Below are 23,454 nucleotides of genomic sequence, written 5' to 3' on the forward strand. Positions count from 1 at the left end.
TCTAAGGCAAAGTCCCTGCCCTCGAGTCCAGGCTGCTGCAAGCGCCAGGGAAAATCCACAGGGAGATCTGGAGCTTCCCATTCCCAAAGGAGTGGCTGATAAGTCAGATGCGAGCAGGGCAGCAGACACCGGGGCTCTGCCCAAGGGGACATGTTGCTTCACTCCATATAATTGCCTGTAAAGATCTATAATTCATGCCCACCACCACAAGGAGACACTCGGTAGATAATTTATAGGCCATCCCTTGCAGGCAGCACCGTGCTGCTCCGCTCACGATCCCGCGAAGCCTGGTGCCCTTTTAAAAGATGGAAGAATAGATGTTCCAGCCGTGCCCCTCGGGAGGCCAGGCAGAAGTTTAATACTCCCCTGCTTTGCAAGGAGCTCCCGCTGGTTTTGTCCCTTCCTCTGCTCCATCTCCTCCCAGGACACACAAACCCAGCACCCCGTCACCCACTTCTCCCTGGCCTTTGCACTCACTCCAGGCCCAGTCCTTGCACGCCGGCACCAGCGGGACACCTGGACAATGTGGGGCACCCGGCGCCACCATGTCAGCAGCATCCATGTTCTGGGAATCTTATGGAAAACACTGTCCAAGTGAACACACAGGCTGCCACTGCCTGGGGGGGCTGCGGTACCACGGCGGTTTGGGGGGCAAACCTGGGCACCAGCTTCAGCAGGGCAACTTCACAGGGCTCCGTTGGCCGCTGTGAGGTGGGACTCGGCACAGGGGCCGGTTCCCGGCTAAGAGGCCGCCCGTGCTCAGCCCTGTCTCCGACCGCCCCTCTCCGTGGCAGCCCTGCACGTCTCGGTGAATGAGAGCCCCGCGGGTCCCGAGCGCAGCTGCCACAAACGTCAGGAGCGCGCTGCACAAGGACAGTCATTAGTGTCTCCTCCAGACTCTTAATAAGGCCCAGAGATGCTCGCACCGGTGCGCTAGCCGACGCGAGCGGCTCGGATGGCTTTTCGAGGATGCTAATTAGAAGGACAAGGTTCCTGAGTAGTTCTCCAGCCGCACTCGAGCCCGGAGCAGGCGCCTCTCCAATCGTTGCAGGAGCCGCCGGCCACACGGAAGCTCTTCCTGCCCCTCTGCTCGGTCTTGGAGAGGCCGTCGGTGCTCACGGGCCACCAAGTCGTTGCAGGGGGAAGCGTCGCAGCGCTCCCTCCTCTCCCGGCATCCTCCCCAAGGGACACGGGAGCTTTGGTGTCTTTTAGAGGAAAAACACTCACAAATGTCGGTGTCCCACGGGCCGCCGGGGCCAGTGGGGACTGAACGCAACCACGGGATGTGCAGACAGACACACAGACAGGCGGGCACTGTCGGGCTCCCCTCCCTGCGAGGGCAGAGGGCTCTGTGCCCACGGGTGACACTGCAAACGCTGCCGGGCGGCGGGGAACGGAGCCTGCTCTGCCCTCCCGGGCGAACAGGAAAACAATAAATACATCATCTCCCTACCGCTAACCTTTTCAAGTATCGCTCACTGTAAACACGGCCTTCGCGCCTGGGTTTCACCGCAAGGAGCTGCGTGTGGCTGCCACAAACCCCCACGCAAGGCAGGGCCGAGCGCCGAGCCGCGGCACCCAACCGTTCCTGCGGGAAGGCAAAGCAGCGCCGCGCCGCGCCGCGCCGGCCGGGGGGACGAAACGCGCCGCAAAGCTGATCCTTCCTCATCCGACAGGAAATGGGATTTAAAAAATATAGATATATATAGACACTATATAAATACATAGATAAAGCTGGATTTCAAGACAGGTTGGATGAGCTGATGGTTTTTTTTCAGTTCAGGTAGAGTTCCTTCTGATGCCTATAACTTACTCTGCCACTGAAGCTCTCCCTGGCTGAACTGTTACCTTACTTGTGGAAAAAGGCTTGGTGCAAACTTGTGCTCATATTTCAACAAGATCCCAGGAGGAAGAGAAATTCCATTTCCCAAACTTTCCTGCTGGCTGAAGAGCCCCTTCATAGACCATGTGAGCCACCTGCCTCACCCCAGGAATCTCATGAAGACAGAAATGAGAACTGAGCTGTGTTGCCAGGATTATCTCTGTGGTTTTTGTTCTTTTTTTTTTTCTTTTCTTTTTTTTTAAAAAAAAAATTAAATAAAGTTTTACTTCCTAATATACATCAAACAATTTTCATGCAAAGCAGCAGTCATGGAGACATCCAGACTTTCTAGGTTCCTTCCTGCCATGTATACTTGAAGAATTGATCCGTCTTGACTGGATTTGGATTGAGATGCTTTGTCTATGTTTGCCTTGTCTTTCCAACCTGCATTCCACGGGGGTTTGGACACAACCATTCCTCGGGTCAGTGTCTGCTCCCTCCAGAAAACACCTTGGGGTCCGTGTGTGTCCCGTGCCTTTCTTGCTTGCGCTCTTTATTCCCGAGTCCTTGCGCTGCGCTGCTCTTCTCCGTGAGCATCACCACCTTTCTTCAGCTCTCAATAGACATGGCACCTATAAGTTGTTCTACTTTGTATCCCAGACGCTGCCTACGTGCCTGTTCATCCTGCTCCAAAGCCCCGATGAGCTGGTACAAAAAAAAAAAAAAAGAGGACAGGAGAGAAGAAAGAAGTCAGTGTGAGAGTGAGGACCTGGGCATGTGTTCAGAAAGACATGAGCTTCTCAAAATGGGCACAAACGGGACACAGGAGAGTCAGTGATATGTACCAGGCAAACCCCAATGGCACCATGCAAGATTCCTGGGATGGGTGTAGTGCATAGCACCGGCACCAGCAATGCCGAGTGTTGCATGTGGCTTTGGGACAGCGCAGCACTAACAAGACTTCCTCTGGTGCAGGACTTCCTTTCAGCCGGAGCAACACAACATGCAGTTGCTGAGGTTTTGAAGCTACAATAAATCCCTTCCCTTAGTTTTGCTCCAACAAATGAAACTTAAATAATAAATGGCAAAGTAAAGCAGGGAGTGCTGTGCCATTCCACAGTCACGCTGATTTATTTGTTGGACTGTTCAGTGCACATTCCCAGCACAACGCAGTCATTCCCGCTCTTGTACCTTGGACTCTACATTTCCTGTCTCATTTAGCATGAAAGTTATGAGATTTTAGATCCTAATCGGAAAATGGTTGCGGCATTGTATCACAAATGCATACATGCAATTAAGTGACAAAAACCTTCCTTTTAATCGATGTAATTGCAAAATAGGTTCTTCTTACACTGAAATGAAGGGGTGGAACAGATGGCGAGAACTTGGTTTCAAGTGATGCATTCATTAAAGCAGCTCATGCTGCCAGGAATTTTTTGCAAGCAGAAGTTCGCATCACTGCAACATGGGATTTGTGCCACTCTGTTCCCCAAAGATGGGGAGGTTCAATGGGTCATGACGATTTTCCACTGTATTTAGGAGCAGGCTGCACTGCGGAAACGCCAAGGCTGAGAAATTCAGCTGCTCACACCATGTTTGAGCTCTCCAGCCTCCTGGGAAGTGCCGTGACCAGGACCCAAACCCCTTTGTGCGTGGACAAACGGACACGGGCAGGGCGATGCAAAGGCCACGCTGCAAGGCGGGCCCTCCCTCACGCTGTGTGACATGCAGAGGGCAGGGCCCTGCAGCGACACCCACCTCTTCGCTGTACTTGCTCACGTAGGAGTAGATCTCGTTGAGCGCGCTCAGCATGTGGAACTCGGCGGCGTGCAGGCGCGACTGCTCCGCGAGGTAGGCGTTCATGTCCTGGTCGCTGATGGCGGGCAGCTTGGCGATGTCTGCGTAGTACCTGCGAGAAAGGGGCAAGCGTGAGGGGAGCCCACGAGGAACACGAGCCTCAGAACGCCCCTCTCCTTGGGATTTAATCCCTCACTGATGATAGTGAGAGCGGGAATGATACCACCTATCCCCAGGAGCCAAGCTGCCGCTCTGGAGCGAGCCCGGGGCCAGAGCTCCCACCCTGCGCCGCCGCTCACCTCTCCACCCAGCTCTTGTAGCTGGGGATGTCCTTGGCATAGAGCAGCTTGTTGGAGGGGGAGTCCTTGCCCAGGCGGTGCTCCGAGGTGGAGCACGAGTCCATGAAGGTCTGGGCCACCACCGAGAGGCAGGCGTCCGTGATGCTGCCTTTGTGGATGTCGAACACGAACTGCGGGTTTTTGATCACGTTCACCCAAAAGCGCAGAGGGAGGCTGCAGGGAAATGAAGAACGAGGTTAATGGCGAGTGAAGGAAGGGGAAGAGCTGCTGCGGGTCCTCCCCGTGCCCAGGTGGGCAGCGTAGGGCCCAGCGGGGTGGCCAGCTCCCCTCGCAAGGTGGCAAGAGCAGCGTGTGCCGGCGAGAGGCTGCACCAGGAGTCCATTAGTCAGAGTTCATTAACCTGAGTGTGTCGTGGGCTGAGCTGGGGGCAGAGACGCTGCCGCAGCCGCGCTAATCACCGGCCGGGCGGCGAAGGAGGGCGGGCAGCCGGCATCAGAGCCTCCGTCCCCAAATCCCGAGGCCTTTGCAATCAAAGGGGAATTATTATTCCTTTTTTCTTCGGCTGTATGACAGGATCAAAAAAGCAGCTGCTGCTTCCTATTACCTTTCAAGTCTAGACTCTCGCTACCCAGCGAGCAGCACTGGCAGCTCCAGCCTTAACCCTTGCGGCGCCCAGCACGTCGCGCACACCCGTCCGCCCTCGCGCCCTGGGGACCCCGGCCGGGCTCCAGCGCCGCGAGGGCTCCGCGGGATCAGCTCTGCCACCGGCCACTGTCCTTTTTTACAGCTTTAAGAAGTGTCACCTGCCTTCACCATCTGAGCAGTTTTATCCTAGTAAGTCCCTCTGCTAAGGCTTTCAGTAAAATGTTTTTAGCTTCCCACAGTCTTAGCAGGGAAGCTGGCTTTTGCAGACGTGATGATTAGAGGCTTTTTAAACCACAGGGACTGGAGGGGGTACAGAGTCCCCCGGGAGCAACCATTTGTTGTTTTTCTTTCCCTTGCGTCACAGAGGTGCATTTCTAGCTCACAGTGCTTTTAATCCCGAAATAACGGCAGTGGCAGCGGCGCGGAGCTCCCGCTGCTTGCAGAGCACTGCACTGCAGCCGGGGCGGCTGCACGCGCGGTGCTCGCGGTGCAGCATCAGTTTGTGCATGCTGCAGCCCTCTTGTTCCCGAAACTCCGTCCCGCAGCGGGATGCGGAGGGCCGTGCGTGGCCCTGCTCGCTGCCCGCTCCGCACTCACCAGTTGCTCTTCCAGGTGTGCCGCACGTCCGTGTCGTGGATGCCGTGCTTGTCGGCCTGCTCATCCAGGAAGTCGAACATGTACTTGATGGCGAGCGGCAGCGCGCTGCCCCGGTGCACCGTGCTGAACAGCGTCTCAAACAGGTCGTCCACGAACTTCTGCAGCGTGCCCTGGGGGACAGCGACGGGGTGAGGGCTGGGCTGGGCGGCACCGCGCACGCCTCCGCGCCGCGGCTGCACCGCTCGGGCTGCGCGCATGCTTTATTTCTAAGGCAAAACACAGTTCCTTGTGCTTTCTGAGGCCTAGCAGCGCTGTCTGCAGCGGCAGCCGACAGCAAAAGGCAGCAAGACCTTCTGCGGCAGGGGAAGGTGCCAATTTACAGGCACTCTGGTGCCTTTCCAACTCTCAGAGCTTTAATGCCTTGGGGAGGAGTGAAGTATTGCAGCTACAACAGCAATGCAATGCTTGACTGCGGCTGCGAGGCTGCTGCACGGGGAACCAGGGCAGCTCCTGCCTCTGTGCAGGAGGTCACAGGGACAGGCAGGACCATGGCCACAGGGCAAGCTTCGCTAATGAACATGTAAGGCTAATTAAGGTTAATCAAGGGCAAGCAAAGCATGAAGGGCATCACTATACGTTTCCCGAGCAAATGTTGGTGTAAGCCAGTTACCTTTGTAGCTAATAACCTCGTCAGGTAGATCTCGGACACCATCTTACTGCCCCGGTCCCCTTCCTTCTGGTCTCCGTGGTCGTGGTTTTTGACCAAGTGCCAGACTTTGACGCCGCTCTCCAGGTCCGGGGTGATCATGGGGGCCCGGGAGCGCAGGCTGTCGGGGCTGCCCGTGTACCGGAACGTGGAGTCTGCAAGGCCAAGACATAACATGGCCCCAGCCATTTCAGCCCATGCTGGATGTCCCGGCTCCTCGAGAACCTCTGTGCTCCCCCAGTCCAACTCCCCTTCCCAGCAAGGACGAGGTGAGAGGATCAATCATAAATCAGCAGAAGGAAGTACAGGAGTCATTACAAAAACAGCTAGATTTTCATCTCTGATTAAGGCTGAGATAAATGAGTATTCCAGCTGATGTAATTAAGGAAAAACATAGGGGGACAGCGAGAAGCATCTAGTAAGTCTATTTTTAAACACAGCTCCATACTGATACATAATGGAAAAGTAAATAAGTATCTCATTTAAATTCTGTCTGCACAATTAGAAGTATTAATCTTAACATGAGCGATGATCATTCATATTTGTAGCTCGCAGAGGCTTTTCCACCTGACAAAGATCAATGAGAACTTAAGGCTCGTGTTGTGTGACCCAGCTTAGATGTTTTCATCACCTGAGGAGAGGGAAGCTCTGGGCACTCATGGGTGGGTTGCATTTCCCTGTGAGAATTTCTCCAATATGCAGAGCCTGACCCGGCTTTTGCCCAAAGGCCCTCTTGCCATTCGGATGCCTTTCCAGCCCCCTTTCTTGAGAAAAAAAAATTATTCTGGGAGCTATAAACAAGACAGGGAGACAAGTTTGTCAGGAGAGCCCTCATTTGCAAAATATTGTGTAAAAAGAAAGCTAATGAGAAATCAGCGTGCTGGAGAATTTTCCATTGCTACCTTTTATGGAAGCATATTATTACTATTATTGTGGATTTAGTGCTTTAAATGCACACCTGGCACCTCACAAGCTCATTTATTCAGCGCGGAGGCCCTTTAGGGACCATGTGTAAATGCCTAACCATGCTATTATGCAAATGATGCGTTCCCAGGTGTGCGGATCCCCGCACGCTGAGTTACGATGTTGTTTCCCATTTCTGACCCATTAGCTAGGAATTCAGGCTCTTCCTCTTAGAGCGCCGGGAGCCAGCTGGCCGCTGGCTCCCGGCGCTCTAAGAGGAAGAGCCTGAATTCCTAGCTAATTTTTTCAGCAGCTCCAGCACAGCCGGCCCTTTTCCACACCTTACTTACCGTATCTGCTGATGGACGTCCGGGATATGCTGGCGGAGGCGGGAATGTTGTAGGAGGAGGTCTGCTTGGGGACCAGGGCCACCACCGAGCGGTCCGACACCTGGGAGGCAGAGCAGGAGAAGGGGAGGTCAGCACGAGTGCCTGCGTGCACCGAGGATGCTGCAGCTTGCACTGAAGATGCTGCAGTTTGCAGTGAGGATGCTGCAGCTTGCACTGAAGATGATGCAGTTTGCAGTGAGGATGCTGCAGTTTGCACCGAGGATGCTGCAGCTCATCCAGTGACCTCAAACCCAGCAAAGAACTCGCAGGAGAAACGGGTCCCTCTTGCTTTGCACATGCTCCCCATCTGGTCAAATGCTCTTGTGGGCAGTCAGGACTAGTTTAACAACAAGGGATGGATGGATGGATGGATGGATGGATGAATGGATGGATGGATGGATGGATGGACAGATGGCAAAAAAGAAGGAAGGAATGAAAGAAGTGCTAAATCAAAAGACATATTGAAGAGGTTTTGAGTTGTTCTTGAATTAAGATTATATTTTATCCAATAAAAATGGCAAATCTCAAGGCCTGTTGTGATCCAATTAAAGCGTAACAATGCAGAGGGAATAAAACAGCTATAATAATGTTATGGACCATAAAGCATCCCCATTAAAAATTTTTTTATTTTAACATTTTTTTATGAACTTTAAAAGTTTGATTTGCAGCCGAGCAAGTCATAAAGCCATCTTTAGGGATTTAAATTGTCAGTCTCTCTGTTGCAGCAGAGAAGGAATTAAATCCTGGGAAGTCAAACTGTAAATGAACATTAGTGCTAACAAGAGTCTGTGATAGGAGATTTTAGTAGCGGTGCTTAATTTTACCCTCCCTAAAAATCTAACAGTCGTTGGAAGTTTTTCAACTTGTTTTGGTTAATTAGGAAGGTGCAGGATTGCAAGGACGAGACCCGAGCAGCTTCCAGCTCTGCCCCACAACACAGTGGGGCAGGGGGAGGCAAATCCCAGGCCAGAGAAACTGCCCATCAAAGCTCGGTCCCACCAAGCTGCTCTCTGTAAGTTAATATATCCTGGATCTAGGGGAGCTCCCATGGGAGCTTTGGGCAGTCTCCCGAGTGGGAGCTGCACTTTGCTCCCCGGGAGCCTCCCCGCGCCCCGGATGAAGCTCCTGCGACTTCTGCAGCAGCAGCCGCCTGCTCCACCTGCAACAGGACGCTCCCGAATGCACAATGCTCCCTGCAAGGCCTGGGGTCTCCATAAATGAGAGGTTTCCCGCAAATGCGAGTTATTATTATTGCTAGTGATAGTGGAAATAATAGCCACTTGTGCTTCACGGTGCAAAAGTGAGATATTTCTAAGCAAAACACTTCAAACACCTCTGTTATTTCCTCTTCTATTCCTGCCTCACTTCATCCAATTTATTAAGTTGATGGAAGAAACGATCAGCGGTGATATTATTTTCTTAGGCTGTTATTAGCTGCCACTTCAGCTCAGGCTCAGCCCAGAGAAACCCGGGCACACAGCCCCAGAGCCTCGTGCGCAGGCGGTGATTCCCTGGCCTCTGCACGGGGATACGATTCCCTCGGCACCGTGGTTAACCAGGAGGGAGGTATTGCAAATGCCTCGTGCACCTGCGGTGCTCCTCTCACTCTCTAAATTTGGGGTCGAATGGCTCTTGTCAGCTAAAAAACACCAGCGTATTAAATTAGCATCAGATGTAGCACACATTCCTTCCCCATCGCTCCCGCTGTTGCCACGCTCCCACAAAGCCCTAGAGATGCTCCAGAAGCTGGCTGGCTGTTTTACAACTTGATAAATATTCCGATTCTCCCCTGATCTGGAAATGTACTGCTGGAAATACCTTAAAGAAAGGAAAAAGTAGGGTAGAGGAAGCGAGCGGGAGCGCGGCTGAGAGCCGGCCCGCACCGAGCACCGCTAAGCGGCTCCAGGTGGAGGCTCCCAGCCAAGCCACTGCTGGCTCCTGCATCTCATTTTCTGCACAAATCTTCCCTCTCTGCTTCTAATTTTTCATTTAAAATAGTTTTCTAATCTCTCAGCCCTTCCGGACTCCCAGTGGCTGACAGGTATTCATGCTTTGCTGCCTCCGAGTTAACCCTGCGTGAGCCACTGTAAATCATTCAATATTAAATTTGGTGATTCATTTCACTTCAGTAAAGCCACATGGGGGTGAGAGTCTCCCATCAAGTTTAATAGGCATGAAACCAAGAGGATACTATCCAAATGAAATATGATTCTTCATAACTTAGTGCAAAAGCTCCAGAGACTTTAACAAAGAATTATACCTATTTAACCTATAAATCTATTTTTAGAAATGAGGAAATAGCAGTTATACATAGCAGTTCTCTATATAGTTCTATACGGCAGCTCAGAAATATTAGAAAAAGTTTAATATTTCTTTTAAAAACCAATCTGGCTTTTACATGTTAGGATTTCCCATTGAAAATACATTTTCCCGGTTGATGCAGACCTACGGTGTATTCTTATTTTACATACTCAGAAAATAAAGACATGGTATAAATTTCTAGCAGAGGAATATGTAGGGAGGAGAGTCTTGCAATTAAATAATTATCCCATGAAAAACGTCATTTTGCTGATGCTGAGCACGGGAGGAAGGCTGGCGGGGGCCCTGGTGAGCGCTGGCCCTCGATCCCCGAGGAGCAGCAGGGCGCTGAGCTGCTGCGGGAGCCAAGCCCAGGAACCAGCCAGGCACAAACCTGCGAAGCTCAAGGACTTGCTGGTGCCTGCTCCAGTGACTACTCCTCTGCAATGGTGCCTCTAAAGCCCCAAAGCATAAAAAGCACAAAATGCCTGCAATGATGCCAGACAACCCCCGCGTGCCTCTCCGGTTCCCGTGCACAAAGCACAGAGCACTCCTTGCTTTCAGATCAGCACATAAAAGCACCAAGCAAGGGGAAAGGCATCTGACCAAAGGAGGAGACTGTTCTGAACAGCAGATGAAGGTGGCTTTGCAGAGCTAGTATTTATTATTGCTAGAAAAGAGTGGCTTCTTCAAAAGAGTCACTACCTCATCAGTCCTCCAGAAGCCAGAGCAATCTGGATTTCTTTTTTCTGGCTTGAACCACACTTGCTCCACAGCAGCTAGCTTTCCCTTCCCACGTCCCTGCCGGTGACAAGAGTCTCTGGCTACTACTACTATCCCTGGTCCCTTCGCTTGGATGCTCCTGGTTAAAATAGTGGTAAAGCAGTGCTCAAACCCAGCTGCTTTTATACCCTCTTCGAGACTGTGCCTTTGCCTGTCTATTTGTTTTACTGTGCAGCCCTGGAGCATCTGTATTTCTGATACCTAATAAAAACATGTATTACTCAAACAGAAGAAAAGCCCTGGTAGAAATGCAAAAAAAACCGGCTGTTTGTTTTTGGCAAAAGCCCTGAGATTTCTGTTGCGGTGACGAGAACTTGGCTTCTTTTTATGGTTTCGACAGCTCTGTTCTGGCTGCTCAGAGTTCTGGCCAGAGCGAGGAGAGACATGTGCAGCCGCTACCTACTCCGGTACTTGGCAGCAAACTCCTGCTTTGCTCCAGAGCAAAACTGACATTCAAATGGTAAGAATAGCTGCTGTGCCTTGAGTGCTGTAAGGATTTTGCTTATTTTAAGGGTAAAGTAATGGCTCGGGTTTCCCACAGGCACTAAAATGAAAGCGCTCCCTCCCCTAGCACCCAACACACATCAGACAGACCTGAATTTCACTCCTGGCTTCCTTAGATGACTTTTAAAGATCAAGGCATAATAAAGTCTTACTGCTTCCCTGCTTGTTGGTTAATCCCTTACAACTGTCAGGTAAAACACATTTTAAAAGCCAACAATGGAATTTATATGCCCAGCTCCCGTGAGATTTTTAAGGTAATCTGTGTTTAAATCCTTCAGGCTGCTTGGAAAAGTTGCCTCTAGAGCTGCTTTTTTACATGCACTTTGCATATTTATGCCATTCTCGCTGCCTCACTCCCTGATTATATGGCTGCTGTCAATACTGGCTCGCATTCAACTTACACAGCAGGAGTCACGCTGATGGACTCGAGACGCTGTATAAACAGTGAAAGATGCCAGATTAAATACTAAACACTTCAGTGTAGGTAGTGATGGACAGTAGTAGGTTACAGGTCCCAATTAATGCAGTTATCTTCTGCTGCAGACAGGCCTTTGATTCCACTTAACCAAACTTTCCCCAGCTCTTTCTTCACCCCTTTTTGCTTTTTTTGCATGCTGTTAGAAGCACTTTCCAATTGACAGGTGCCTATCTAGAGCAGCCTGGGCAGCACAAGGGCATGAATGCTGCACAGGTTAAAGACAGGAAACATTTCTTAGGTCATCCAGTCCACCCAGGCCAATGCAAAATAAAGTATTTTCACCATCCAGCCAAATTGTATGTGACTTTGGTGACAAAACTCCTGCTATTTGCCCTAGAAGAGCAGATCTGAAATATAGGAGATTTGATGTTAGCTTGTCAAGAAGCAGCTCCTGATATTCACCCTTACTTGACTTAGCTTTGCCCTGTGACCCACAGCAATAACCCTAGAGTCTCTCATTTGACAGTACTGAAGTAAATACCCTTTCCCTCCTTTGTGTTTTGCATGACGATCAGGAATCAACATGTAGGAAGATCATGAATGTGACAGAGCAGTCACCTCTGCAGCCTGCCTGTCTGCTCAGGAGGTTCATCATGCTCCTTTCCCACAGAGCAATCCTGCCAGACCCTGGGCCTCCAGCAGTGGCAGCTCAGCCCTTTCCAAGGCTCCGTCTGGCTCGCGTGCTGCTGGCATTTTTAATTTAGCCAATTTTCAACTCTGCTAGCTGCTTTAAGATCCATGTCAAGGTTGCTTTCCTGTTTAATGCATGAGCACACAGAGCCAGTCTGGTTTATCACACGAACGTGACCTCTCTGTCTGCCTTGGTAGATGAGACACTTGGGAGCTAAATTCCTGCTTTTCTTCTCCTTCCCCTGGGCACCTTTCTGGTACCTCTCTGCCAAGGCTGGTTTCTTACCTGATAATGCACCAAGGTGTTCAAGCGCTTCCAGTCTCCTTCAATCTTGGTGGTGATGTCTTCATCCTGCAGCACCACGCGAGCTATCCGGCCCTGGCGCCACTCTGCAAGAGCCAAAAGCCAGGCAGACACAATGTCAGACACGTAGGAGACCTAACGGCCTCTGCCACTGCCGGCCCAATAGCTCTTTGGAAGCTGAGCCTATCTTACAGGGCCCCTGATAAGGGATTCAAAGAAAGCTGATTTCTTTTCTAAAATCTCATAACTATAATGAAGTCTATATAGATAGTTTTTTTGCAGCTAAGTGCAGAGCCTTTCCTGACCCTCTGCCCTTCGGCTCTGGGAAGATGAAGGCTCTTGTGGAAAGCCTCTGCTCAAAGAAGGCAAGGAGAATAAGGAATTATTTGCTCACTGGGGAATGGGCAATTAGCTGAATGTACAGAGATCAAAACCTATCTGACAGGAGCAGCATCCACGCTTCCTTGGGGCAGAAATGTGCGTGTAGTTGTGCGGGTAACTCCAGCCTCAGCTCTAGCCTTCAAGCTCTGCAAATCCCACTAATGACCACTGATAACAGTCTCTAATGCAGTAGGGAAGCTCCTACCCAAGTCCATGTCAACAGCTCTCGGTCTCTGAGAATACGGGACATTTTTGTATACTGCATCTAGGATCTTCTCCTTGACTTGAGTGATGGTATCACAGTTCAGCACCTTGACGGGGATCTCTGGACTGTTCTCATTATCTGGGTTCACACAGCTGAGGATCTGCAAAGGAAGGAGAACCAGACCACGTTCTAAAAGATTTCAGACAGGTATTCAGAAGAACAGTAACAGCAGCTGTCACACAACTAATTCTCATAAAACACCCACATTGCATCCTTATTTGCATCATGGATATCACATTTAGCATATTTTTAAAAGGATAAAAATACAATTCCATTGTTCTTTGTCCGTTGTCAGAGATACGATAACGGTCAAAATCTCCCCTCAAACTCTGCCTTTGAAACCTTTAGCTCAGTGGGCTACAAATGAGGTACAAACTTATATCGTGGACGGCTCCCACAGCCAAAGGTTCTACCTTGGATTTGTAGCTCTGGATGTTACAGATTACTGCATCAGCTTCAGGGCTGTGGTTTATCCTGGGGACTCGGTGGGAGCTCCGTGGTAGTGCCCAAACCCCTGGCCTAAACGTCAGCATAGCCCAAACCCAGCTTCTACAGAGACCACTCACCAGAGTTTTGTACTCGATTTGCTGCCGGATCAGCTTATCCTCGCTCAGCGAGTACCGCGCTTCTCCCGTGATGGCATCAATGGGGCCTTTCTCCATCTGCTGCTTGATGGCACAGTAGAGCATGAAGAGGGGCTCTCCAGCGCACTCCTGCACAACGAGACAGACAGCAAAACTAACCCAGGGGTGAAGGAGCCTCTCCTCCGGGGCCGCTTGCCTGCGGACACCTTTGCTCGTGACAGGGGATGCACAATCCCACTGACTTAATCCTTAGCACATGTGCAAGCCTGGCTTGCAGCTCCCAGCAGGGCCTAGAGAGGAGAGCCCAAGCCACGAGCTACACTGCTTCTTGGGGATGTTGTCCTTGGCTTGCTACGTCTTTACTGAGTCTATATTGCTGCAAAAGGGGGAATCTGAGATCTAGTCCTCACTGTTCACTCCCATGAAGCAAGTTCTGCGGTGCTTCCAAAAACAAAGTCAAGAAATACTGAAGTGCAGGCACGGAAGACTAAGTGATAATTGCCTGTAAGCACTAACGAGGTGTGAGCGCTCAGGAGGGTGATCTGTTTGGAGTGCTCTGGGGGGACAGAGCCAGATGAAATGAGGTGAAACCAAAGCCTGGGAAAGTTAAGCTGAACAGCAGAAAGCACTCTCCCAAGCAGGGAGATCCATTAACCTGTAAACAGGGCTCAGGGGAAGCAGTAGAAACTCTCTCACATGAAAAATTTCAGGCTACAATGAACAAGACGGGCAAAAAGGGTACTGTACTACATTCTGCTTTGGGTCCCACTGGGCAAATTCAAGCCCGGATTCACCCAACGGACGGCTGGATGAGTGCTCTGGAAAGAGCAAGAGGGAAAGACGACGGCCAAGGGGCACATGAAGGTCTCAGCTCCATCCCTCACTTACCTTGAGGAACTTGTGGAGGAGGAAGGCAAACCAGTTGGTGAGCATCTTCTCGGCCACCGACTCGGTCCTAGGGAAGCCAGAAGGACTCACTGTCACACATGCATTATACACAAAATGAACCTAATATCACCTCACATACAGGGTGGCCTCATGGAAGTGGGTGCAGTGGGAGTAGGGGGATGTGTCCAGCATCTGCGGCTCCGGGCGGGAATGCGGCCGGAGGGGCCGGTCCGGCCGGGGCTGCCTCCCGGTGTCCTGGAGCTGCTGGCAGCAGCCGGCAGGGCTGACAGCTCGTCACAGCGGTGACAGGCAGCCTGGTGACACCGGCTCCTTGCACGTGGCACAAATTACAGCCTGGCTGCTAAATCCCCGGGATCTGCGGCAGCCGGGGACGTGCAGGGACAATGCTGGGGAAATTGCAGCTTTCTGCCCAGCTCCACCCCGCGCCCGCTCCCCACATTATGCCCTAAATTATCTCCAATTTAAATACAATGGTTTCTAATGATAGCTTTCAACGCTGGCACTGCAGGACGGGGAGGTGGGACAGGCTGCAGGGCCAGAGCTGGGTGGCAGCTGCTGGGGAAAAAACCTGCTGCTGCATGGGGACCATTTGTGCCCTGGCACCATCCCAAAACAAGTCCCCGTCCCGCTCCAGAACCGCTTACCCTCATCTGCCCCGAATTAGGGACAGCCTCTTCACAGAGCGTTTAAGGATAAACACATGCTAAGGAAGCAACAGGGCTTCATCCTAACGCTGACGTGATCAGCTGGGAACAGGAGCTGAGGATTTCAGCAAGCCAGACCTGATCCCAGCCTGCAAGGAGAGCCGGGCTCACGCTGCCGGCGGCTCTACGGATGCAGCGTCTGCTGGGAATTTGTGCAGACGCCTGCAGATCCACAAGGAATTTAAGCCTGAATTGATTAGCTGCCTGAAAATTCACCCTGTGTGCAGAATGACACACTTACTGGTGCCCCGTTTACAACATTTTGGTCCCCCAGTAAAGGGGAAGCAGCAGGAGCCTTAGAGCCAGTCACAGCAGCTGGTTGCGCAGATCCAAGAGCAGCAGAAAAGCTCGTCCTGTGAAAATGACGCGCTCCAGGCTTCAGGGTGAGCATTAATTTAACACTCTGCTTTGTGACTAGAGTATTAAATTAAGAACGGCAAACTTCCTAATTAACACTGCTAATGAACTAATACTGTGTCCAGTTCCCATTAGCAGCACTAGACCTGCCAGCTGCCTGCTCTTGCACTATGGAAATAACTGGGAACAACCGGCGGCCGCTGCTGCAGATCTGCCTCTGGAAACCTGCAGAAGGCTCCTGGGGGTTGGCGCCGCGGGGACAACCCCGGGGTTCGTGGAAAACCCTTCTGCATTGAGCATGAGCAAGGGCAGGGCACGCTGCGGCAGGGGCTCGCCAAGGTGGCACCTTATTGAGCATGGGAGTAAAGCAGAAACTACCCAAGAAGAGTTAAGGACACTCAAATAAATATGTGTTTTCCACTTCCCTTGCCTCCTGTCTTGCAAATCCCTCCTGTCTCCTGCCTGGTGGAATGAGGAGAACCCTGCACACATGGGCAAGGAGCAGCCCTGAGCTCCACTTCCAGCGCTGTGGATGGGCACGGATAGGTGCATGGCCCAACAAAAAACTGGTATTTTTAAAGCGCCGTGAAAAGTCATTCTGGGCGGCTGAGGCCTTCCCAGCAACACGTCAAACCACGGGGGAAATTAAGGCGGCTTCCTTCCCGGAGATGAGTTATCGCCTCCGCAAACACGGCCGGCATTAGGGCAATTTCCTGCCGCGGATCCTTGTCGCGGCTGCGGGAATCCCTGAAACGCTCACGGAGCTGCAGAACTCTCCCTTTGCCCACGGCCACCCACTCTGGCTGCAGCACCCAGCCCATGGGATGTCCTCAGCACTGGTCCCCAGTTGCCACCCGCACTAGGGCTTGAGTCGGGCTCATGGATGCTCTAGAGTCATCAATCTGTTTCCCTGCCTTTTTTTTCTCCATGTTTCCCTGCACGGCCTTGTGTTGGTGCCTTAGTCCCTTCCCTGTCTCTCTTCCCCATCGCTGAAGCACCAAGGTGACTTCCCCACCCAGACACATGCTGGGAGGAGGAAACCCCTATTTGCCTGCAAGAGGGCTCAGAGGCACAGGGGGAAGGTCCACAGCGACCGGGGTGGTGACATCTCCTCAACCTCGAGCACCTCCTCGCCCATCCCGCACGCGCGCTCTACCTGCGCAGCAGCAGCTTGGGGTGGTTCTTGTTTTCCAGGTTCTTCTCGATGAGGTCGGAGAGCAGCTGCTTGAGCACGTCGGTGGCGTACTCGAGCCTGCCCTGGAGGCCTGTCATGATGAGGGAGGCCACGTTGCCGCGGTCGCGCATGGAGAAGCTGCGCTGCAGCTCCAGCGTGCGGATGAACGTCAGCAGGAACACCTTGTTGTTGATGAGCTGCGCAAAGAGCTTCAAGGCCTTCTCCACGTGCTGCTGCCCGTTGCCTTGGACCTGCGGCGGGCGAGAGCAGACCCTGTGTTTCGGGACCCAGCAAACACCAGATTTTCGTATTCAAAGCATTTCCAGCGCTTGGTGCCTTAATCATTGCTCCGAATTGCACCCTCTGCATGCCATAAAGCTGCTGCTTTGAGGCTAACGGCCTCATAAATGACATACAATTTTGCTTGTTCTGCATAAAAAGTGACACTCCTATAAGTAAATTAAATACTAATTTAGACTATTGCTTTATTATGAGACAAGTGTAAAAAATTAATTGAGGCTTTCAGCCAGTTCTGGATTCAAGTAATTCATTATGAGCGAAAATGATGAACTACATTAAACAACTCTTTAACAAACATCTTGGAGACTTACGTATTGGCTTTACTAGCGTTACATAATTAAGCAACTGTGTAATTGGCAACACATTTATCACTTCTGCAATTCTGTTTTTCATGAGTAAAACAAATAAAAGAAAAGCATTTATATTTGTTTGTTAGAGGATCAGCTTATTTGGCAATGTAAGCTGGGAACACAAGGTGGGCTGGGGGAGAGGGGCAGGTTCAGGGGCAGCCGACGAGTTTCTGCAGCACCACAGTGGTGGTTCTGGGCTGGTGACCTCTTGGAATGGGATCCACTTCAATGCATTAATGCTACGGAGCACCTGCATTAACCACTGACCACTTCAGGGTCCTTCAGGGAAGACTTCTGTGTACAGAAGAACCTTGATGGAACTAATTTATAGGGACTCTCTTAATTCACCGCCTAAATGAAGCTGCAGCTGGGTGAAGCCCAGGGATTTTTATGCACATACTGAAGAGAAAACCAAGAGGGCAATTAAAACGCTTGCTTACAGCAAGGCCAGCAGCAGGCCCTGCCGAGGCAAAGCGCTTGCCCTCCTGTGGACACGCCATGAAATAGCAGCAGGAGGATGCTCCCAGGCACACAGCTTTTCCCTCCATCCGCAAGTGATTAAGGAGGATTTTAAAAGGACACGGATAACTTATGCGGTGTGCCTCACCGCTGGTCTATAGCAATATAAAAACCAATAAAATAAAACTAAACCAGCAGCAGCGTGGAAGAAACCAAGAGGAAGCAAGCAGTGTGCTTAGATGATAAAGCGCCCAGCTCCTTGTACCCATGAGCTCCGGGTTCATTTTTCTACTAGTTCCCAGGGCCTCTAATAAAATTCCGGGCACAAGGTGCTTCCCTGCTGAGCAGGTTTCGTGCAGGTTTCCCAGAGGGACCAGCAAGAGCCCTGCTCTTTACCTCCAGCTCCCGCAGCACAGGATGGTCCTCGATGCCTGGGAAGAGCACCCTCATCGCGTACGTCCGATAGTCAAGATACGGGATTCCCGAGCGATCCAGGTCGCTGGTTAATTCATTGATGTCTGTCTGCAGCTCTGCAAAGGCTGTTCGGGAAGAAAAGAACAAGAAAGCAATCAAATGTGATCAAGGGGCAGCGTGGGGGGCTCTCCGGCCGCCTGCTCTCCTCGGGGCACATCAGCGGGAGCATCAACGGAGCAGCTCAGCAAAGTGCTTCCGTGCAGACCTTGCCTGGAGCTTAGCTGGACCCTCCCGCTTGCAGACCCTGTTGTAGCAGCTGCGAGCAGCGAGCAGGCGCTGCGAACAACAGATGCAGAGAACAAAAGATGCTTATTAATTTGTATGCAGTTCACACCTAGGTATACACACCTAGAGCACCTTTAAAGGCAGTCGATAGAAATGAGGATGTATTTTCCTATCTTGGTGCCTCTCATATTTTCTTTTCTTTTTCTTCTCTATCTACAGTAGCCAAAATAAGAAAATCTGATGCTTCTGTGCAGAAATCGCTTGCTGCCAGGGTCAGGAGGTTTATTCTTCCTTTTATAACATACCATGAACAGGGATATTACAGTTGTAGTGGTGCGTGCTTGTGTTCCTTATCCGAATCCTAAAACACTGCTGGCTTCAGCAAGGTTGCTGTGTCCCCAGGCAGGTTGTGCCCGTACAGAAGTCGGGGTCTCTCCTGAAAACAGGTCTCCCTTCTTGCCCTACATTTCCAAGGCTATCTTTTCAAAACCAGCCGAACAAATTGAGTACAGCTACCCGCACGCACCAAGGTCACAATGTGAAATTTGCAGTTTCTATTTCATAGAATCATAGAATCATAGAATCATAGAATGCCGAAGGTTGGAAGGGACCTCAGAGGTCATCGAGTCCAACCCCCCTGCTCACGCAGGGTCACCTAGAGCACGTGGCACAGGGCTGAATCCAAGCGGGTTTTAAAGATCTCCAAAGAAGGAGACTCCACAACCTCTCTGGGCAGCCTGTTCCAGTGCTTTGTCACCCTCACAGTGAAGAAATGCTTCCTTAAGTTCCTGTGGAACTTCCGATGCTTCAGTTTGAAGCCATTTCCTCTAGTCCTATCCCTGCTCACCACTGAAAAGAGGCCGCCCCCCTCCTCCTCACTGCCTCCCTTGAGGTATTTATACACGCTGATCAGGTCCCCCCTCAGCCTCCTCTTCTCCAGGCTGAACAGACCCAGCTCTCTCAGCCTCTGCTCATAGGGCAGATGTTCCAGGCCCCTGATCATCCTCGTAGCCCTGCGCTGGACTCTCTCCAGCAGCTCCACATCCCTCTTGTACTGGGGAGCCCAGAACTGGACGCAGTACTCCAGATGTGGCCTCACCAGGGCTGAGTAGAGGGGGATGATCACTTCCCTCGACCTGCTGGAGACGCTTTTCTTAATGCACCCCAGGATCCCGTTGGCCTTCTTGGCCACCAGGGCACACTGCTGCCTCATGGTCAACTTGTCGTCCACCATGACACCCAGGTCCCTCTCTGCGGGGCTGCTCTCCAGCAGGTCCACCCCTAATCTGTACTGGTGTCCAGGGTTATTCCTCCCCAAGTGCAGGACCTTGCACTTGCCCTTGTTGAACCTCATGAGGTTTCTCGCCGCCCAGTCCTCCAGTCTATTTACTTTGCTTTGCTTCGCTGGGCTCCCTTCCAAGCGGATAAAACACATTCCCTGGGATGCCCGAAACCTCCATAGTTTGGGGTCTGAAACGGGGCCCCAAACGTGCAGCAGCAGCAGCCCCCACTCACCCTCCTTGCACTCCAGGGCCACCCGCGACTCCAGGTTGTCCATCTGCATCTGGAGCCTCTTGAGGGTGAGGTCGTTCTCGCGGGACTTGCGCTTGTAGGCGATGAGCACGATGATGACGATGATGAGGAGCAGGCTGCCGCCGGCAGCGATGCTCACGATGGCCGGCAGGGTCAGCAGGCTGTCCGAGACGATGCTCACCGCGCCGGGGGAGAAGAGGACGCCGCCGACGCGCACCTGGTGGGCAAGGGCTGCATGAGCAGCAGCTCCTGCCCGTGCCCGTCCCCTGCAGGGAGCCGAGGACGAGCACGGTCTGGCCAGGCGGCCACCTCGGGAGGACCTGCAGACATCAGCCGCGGCGCTGCCCGTCTGCAAAAGCCACCGGGCGCCGCTTACGCGAGCGCAGAGCAGCTTCCAGCCATGATAAATGTGTCAGCCCTTCACTATCGCGCCTTTGTTCTTATTATCTGATGGCTCCATTTGACTTTCATTTTATAAGCTTTCAACTCCCTTTTGTAAACTGCGGACATTAGCAACCCGCTGCCAACTCCAGTGACAGGAAACAGCCTCTTCACAGCGCGGGAGGCGAGGGGAAGGGGAGGCTCCCAGGCTGCGGAACAGACCGGCCGGAGGTTCCCCAGGGCCCTGGCAGCAGCTCTCAGCCACGCTGCTCTTAGGGGAATCACACTGTGATCATTCGAGTATGTTTTGGATGCTGAGCTCAAAGAGAAAGAAAGCACAGAGTGTCATGCTGAAGCAAAGGGACCTCAATGAGGCCACTGGTCCAGCCAAACCAGGGGGCAGGTGTCCCTGGCTATTTTTGCTTCAGAAAAAAAGGCAAAACCTTCTTTCTAGCTCCTTGGCAAATTGTGCCCGGCTACAAGGATTGCCAAAATCCCTTCCCTTGTGCAGCAGGGAGAACGCAGCATACTGCAAAGTGTCTCACCCATCAGCAGGGAAAGAAGGAGCAATGCCAAAGCAGAGACGGAGCCTGGTGAAGTCACTGTCATAAATATTTTTCCCTTCTGGAAGGGTCTGCTAGTAGGTGGCACGTCTCCAAGGAGGTAATATGATTTTTCCTCCTGCTAATCAATGCTTTAAGCTTCCAGTTAGACAACCATAAGGACCTGAAATCCTACTGATCCTCGGATAAGAAATGGCGCTCAAATATCCCAGGGATTTGGAGAGAGGAAGGAGGAGGAGGGAGGGCCGGAGAGGAGAGAGGCAGGAGCGGGGGTCTCTCACCATCACTTTGTGCTGCCCGCTGAGGTTGGGGGGCTCGCACAGCAGCTGTGTCTCCGACACGGTGACGGCGCAGGGTGTCTCGCCGATGAGCACGGTGTAGTTCAGCTTCGCTCCTCCTGGAGCCGGCGGGCACAGGTTTTTACCCTAGTAACAGAGGCAGAGAAGACTGTACAGAGATGCAGCCCATTTCCCCTCTTTTCACTCACCAGCAGCATAGGCACACGGAGGGTCCTGGCACCCTCCAAGGGGCCATACAGAGCTCCTCTATCAAATGCTGCTTTCTGCGTCTCCCAAAGCCTATCTGGTCCCTCCCAGAATCTATGATTTTGGCCTGGCCATTGCAAAAGGGGCTTTAAAAGCTTTGCTGACTAACTCTAGGTCCAACAGATAGCTACAGAGAACTGGCCATGACTTTTACCTTACCCAGCTATGCTGGTAGAGCTGTAGGGATACGCAGCTATCCAGCTACGAGGCAGCAAAGCCTTTCTTGTTCTGCTGAGCTCAAACCAGCTCAATGCCACAGCTCATGCGCTACGTGGCCGTGGCTCGTGCCAGCGCGAGGCAGCCTCACCTTGAGGATGATGGGCGAGCCGGGTTTCTGCTCCAGGATGCCAGTGGGGCTCAGGAGCTCAAACGTCGGGTTTGGGTAGTATATGAACTTGGTGTCGTTGTAAACCAGCAGAGCCTGCACGTTGTTGAAGATGAAGCCGAACTCGTCCGGGCGCTCGACGGCATCGAGGCCAGGCCGGTACTCGGGGGTGAGGGCGGGAGCCAGGCACGTGAGCGTGGTGGCGTTCACCACCTTGCAGACCTGCGGGAGGACACGGCGTGAGAGGAGCCGCTGCTCTGCCCCAGCATCGCCCCTGTGATCTCGGACACCAGGGCTCAGCGGTGCCCCAGCAGCCCGGCACACACAGAGCATCTCCCCCTGCTCAGCTCTGGTTTAAATCCTGCATGAGCTGAGCTGTGGAGCAGACCAGGAACAGAGAACGGACGTCCCGACCCTGCCCCTTGCTTTGCATCTCGAGGACAGATTTTAGAAATCACAGAGAAAAGGCAGAGAAAACCTTATTCCAACGTGCTGTTCAATTCTGGCTTGGACAACGATGTTCTGATTCCTTAATGCTCCCTGAAGAGTCCAGGGGATTGGTGTTTATCTGGAAATAATTAATCTAAGCTTGAGCCATTACTGTCAGAGTTGGGGAACATCTGCTTCCTCTCCAGCACAAAAGCACCACAGAAGAGATGGAGGGAGAGCTTCAAAATGAAAAGTGTTTTAAAGAAGCTAAAGGATTGCAGACTAGGTCACTTAGTCTTTTTTTTCTTATTTTTCTTTCCAGTTGCATTCTCTTGGGCAACACCAGCTTTGAAACAGACCTATAATGAATATCTGGCCTCTGCTACAAATTGGTGATTAGAGGCAATCCTTTAATACCACTGAGAAAGAGGAACGATCATCTAACAATCAAGGACGGGAGGTAACACGAAGGTCATCTCCTGCTGGGCTGAGGATATCCACAGCTCCTATAGCCCCTGGAAGCAGGGAGCTTGCTGATTTATTAGACTCTTGCCTTATAATGCAGCAAGAGACCAAGCGTTTGGCCTCCCTCCATAAGTGGAAGATGTAATTTCACTCAATTTTGTGTCTCAGGAATTATTTTTGTAACACTGCAAGCTGCAACTGCTACATCAAAACTGGATGTCTTTTTACAAAAAGCTCAGATGAAAATGAGTTTCAGAGGTGGGAGAAAAAAGGAGCAGGAAAAAGGCTGCTAAGTGATTTGCACTTTCCAAGATAATATAGACTTAGTCAGTAAGTTCACTGCATATAAACAGCATTTTTCAGTTTATCTGGTCAGAATAAACTCCAAGCAAAGCAGAGGCAGAATTCTGGTTTGTAACATGCAAGAATATCAGTTAGCACCTGCTTTGGTGAGAATGCATTTAATGCATCTCAGGTTCCTGCTCTTGGACTGAACAAATGCGATGGTTTCACAGAGAAAGGAAGGAGCTGGCATTGCAACGGGCCTCCGATCAACCCCCAAATTCGTTACCGATTCCTCATTTGGGGCGGCAGCAGCAGCTCGTGTGGCTGCAGCCTCCAACGCCTCCTCCCTCCCTGCGCAGGCTGCCACGCGCGCGGTCCCAGCGCTGCCGCCAGACGGTTATTTATAGACAGGCAGCTAAAGAGGGACTAGCAAAACACAGCGGCCTCCTGACCGGCTGAGTCTCCAGTGCCCAACTCCAGGCTTTTAAAAACAGCAGGATTCAAATGGGAAGCGCGGGGAGGCTCGGAGTGATGGAGGCAGCTACATTCGCTCCTTCAACCCCACTGCAGCTGGCCGAGCGGAGCACGGAG

At 51.9% G+C, this 23,454-nt stretch overlaps 1 protein-coding gene across 1 annotated transcript in view; it reads right to left on the reverse strand.

The window, feature by feature from the left end:
* Window positions 1-2,086: 2,086 nt before the first annotated feature.
* Window positions 2,087-23,454, reverse strand: part of PLXNA2 (plexin A2) — a 134,906-nt gene continuing 113,538 nt past the window's right edge. Inside the window, exons 19-33 of the mRNA XM_026036097.1 lie at window positions 21,667-21,906; window positions 21,096-21,239; window positions 19,853-20,087; window positions 18,035-18,177; window positions 16,512-16,780; window positions 14,274-14,340; window positions 13,368-13,514; window positions 12,742-12,901; window positions 12,138-12,241; window positions 7,120-7,219; window positions 5,831-6,021; window positions 5,161-5,330; window positions 3,919-4,131; window positions 3,581-3,731; window positions 2,087-2,527 (exon numbers count right to left, since the gene is read on the reverse strand). Of these exons, the coding sequence (XP_025891882.1) occupies window positions 2,432-2,527; window positions 3,581-3,731; window positions 3,919-4,131; window positions 5,161-5,330; window positions 5,831-6,021; window positions 7,120-7,219; window positions 12,138-12,241; window positions 12,742-12,901; window positions 13,368-13,514; window positions 14,274-14,340; window positions 16,512-16,780; window positions 18,035-18,177; window positions 19,853-20,087; window positions 21,096-21,239; window positions 21,667-21,906 (2,430 nt within the window). The 3' untranslated portion in view covers window positions 2,087-2,431. The remainder of the gene's footprint in view (window positions 2,528-3,580; window positions 3,732-3,918; window positions 4,132-5,160; window positions 5,331-5,830; window positions 6,022-7,119; window positions 7,220-12,137; window positions 12,242-12,741; window positions 12,902-13,367; window positions 13,515-14,273; window positions 14,341-16,511; window positions 16,781-18,034; window positions 18,178-19,852; window positions 20,088-21,095; window positions 21,240-21,666; window positions 21,907-23,454) is intronic.

This window comes from Nothoprocta perdicaria, unplaced genomic scaffold (assembly GCF_003342845.1).
Source record: "Nothoprocta perdicaria isolate Ctin4 unplaced genomic scaffold, notPer1 scaffold_170, whole genome shotgun sequence".
Classification (NCBI taxonomy): Eukaryota; Metazoa; Chordata; class Aves; order Tinamiformes; family Tinamidae; genus Nothoprocta; species Nothoprocta perdicaria.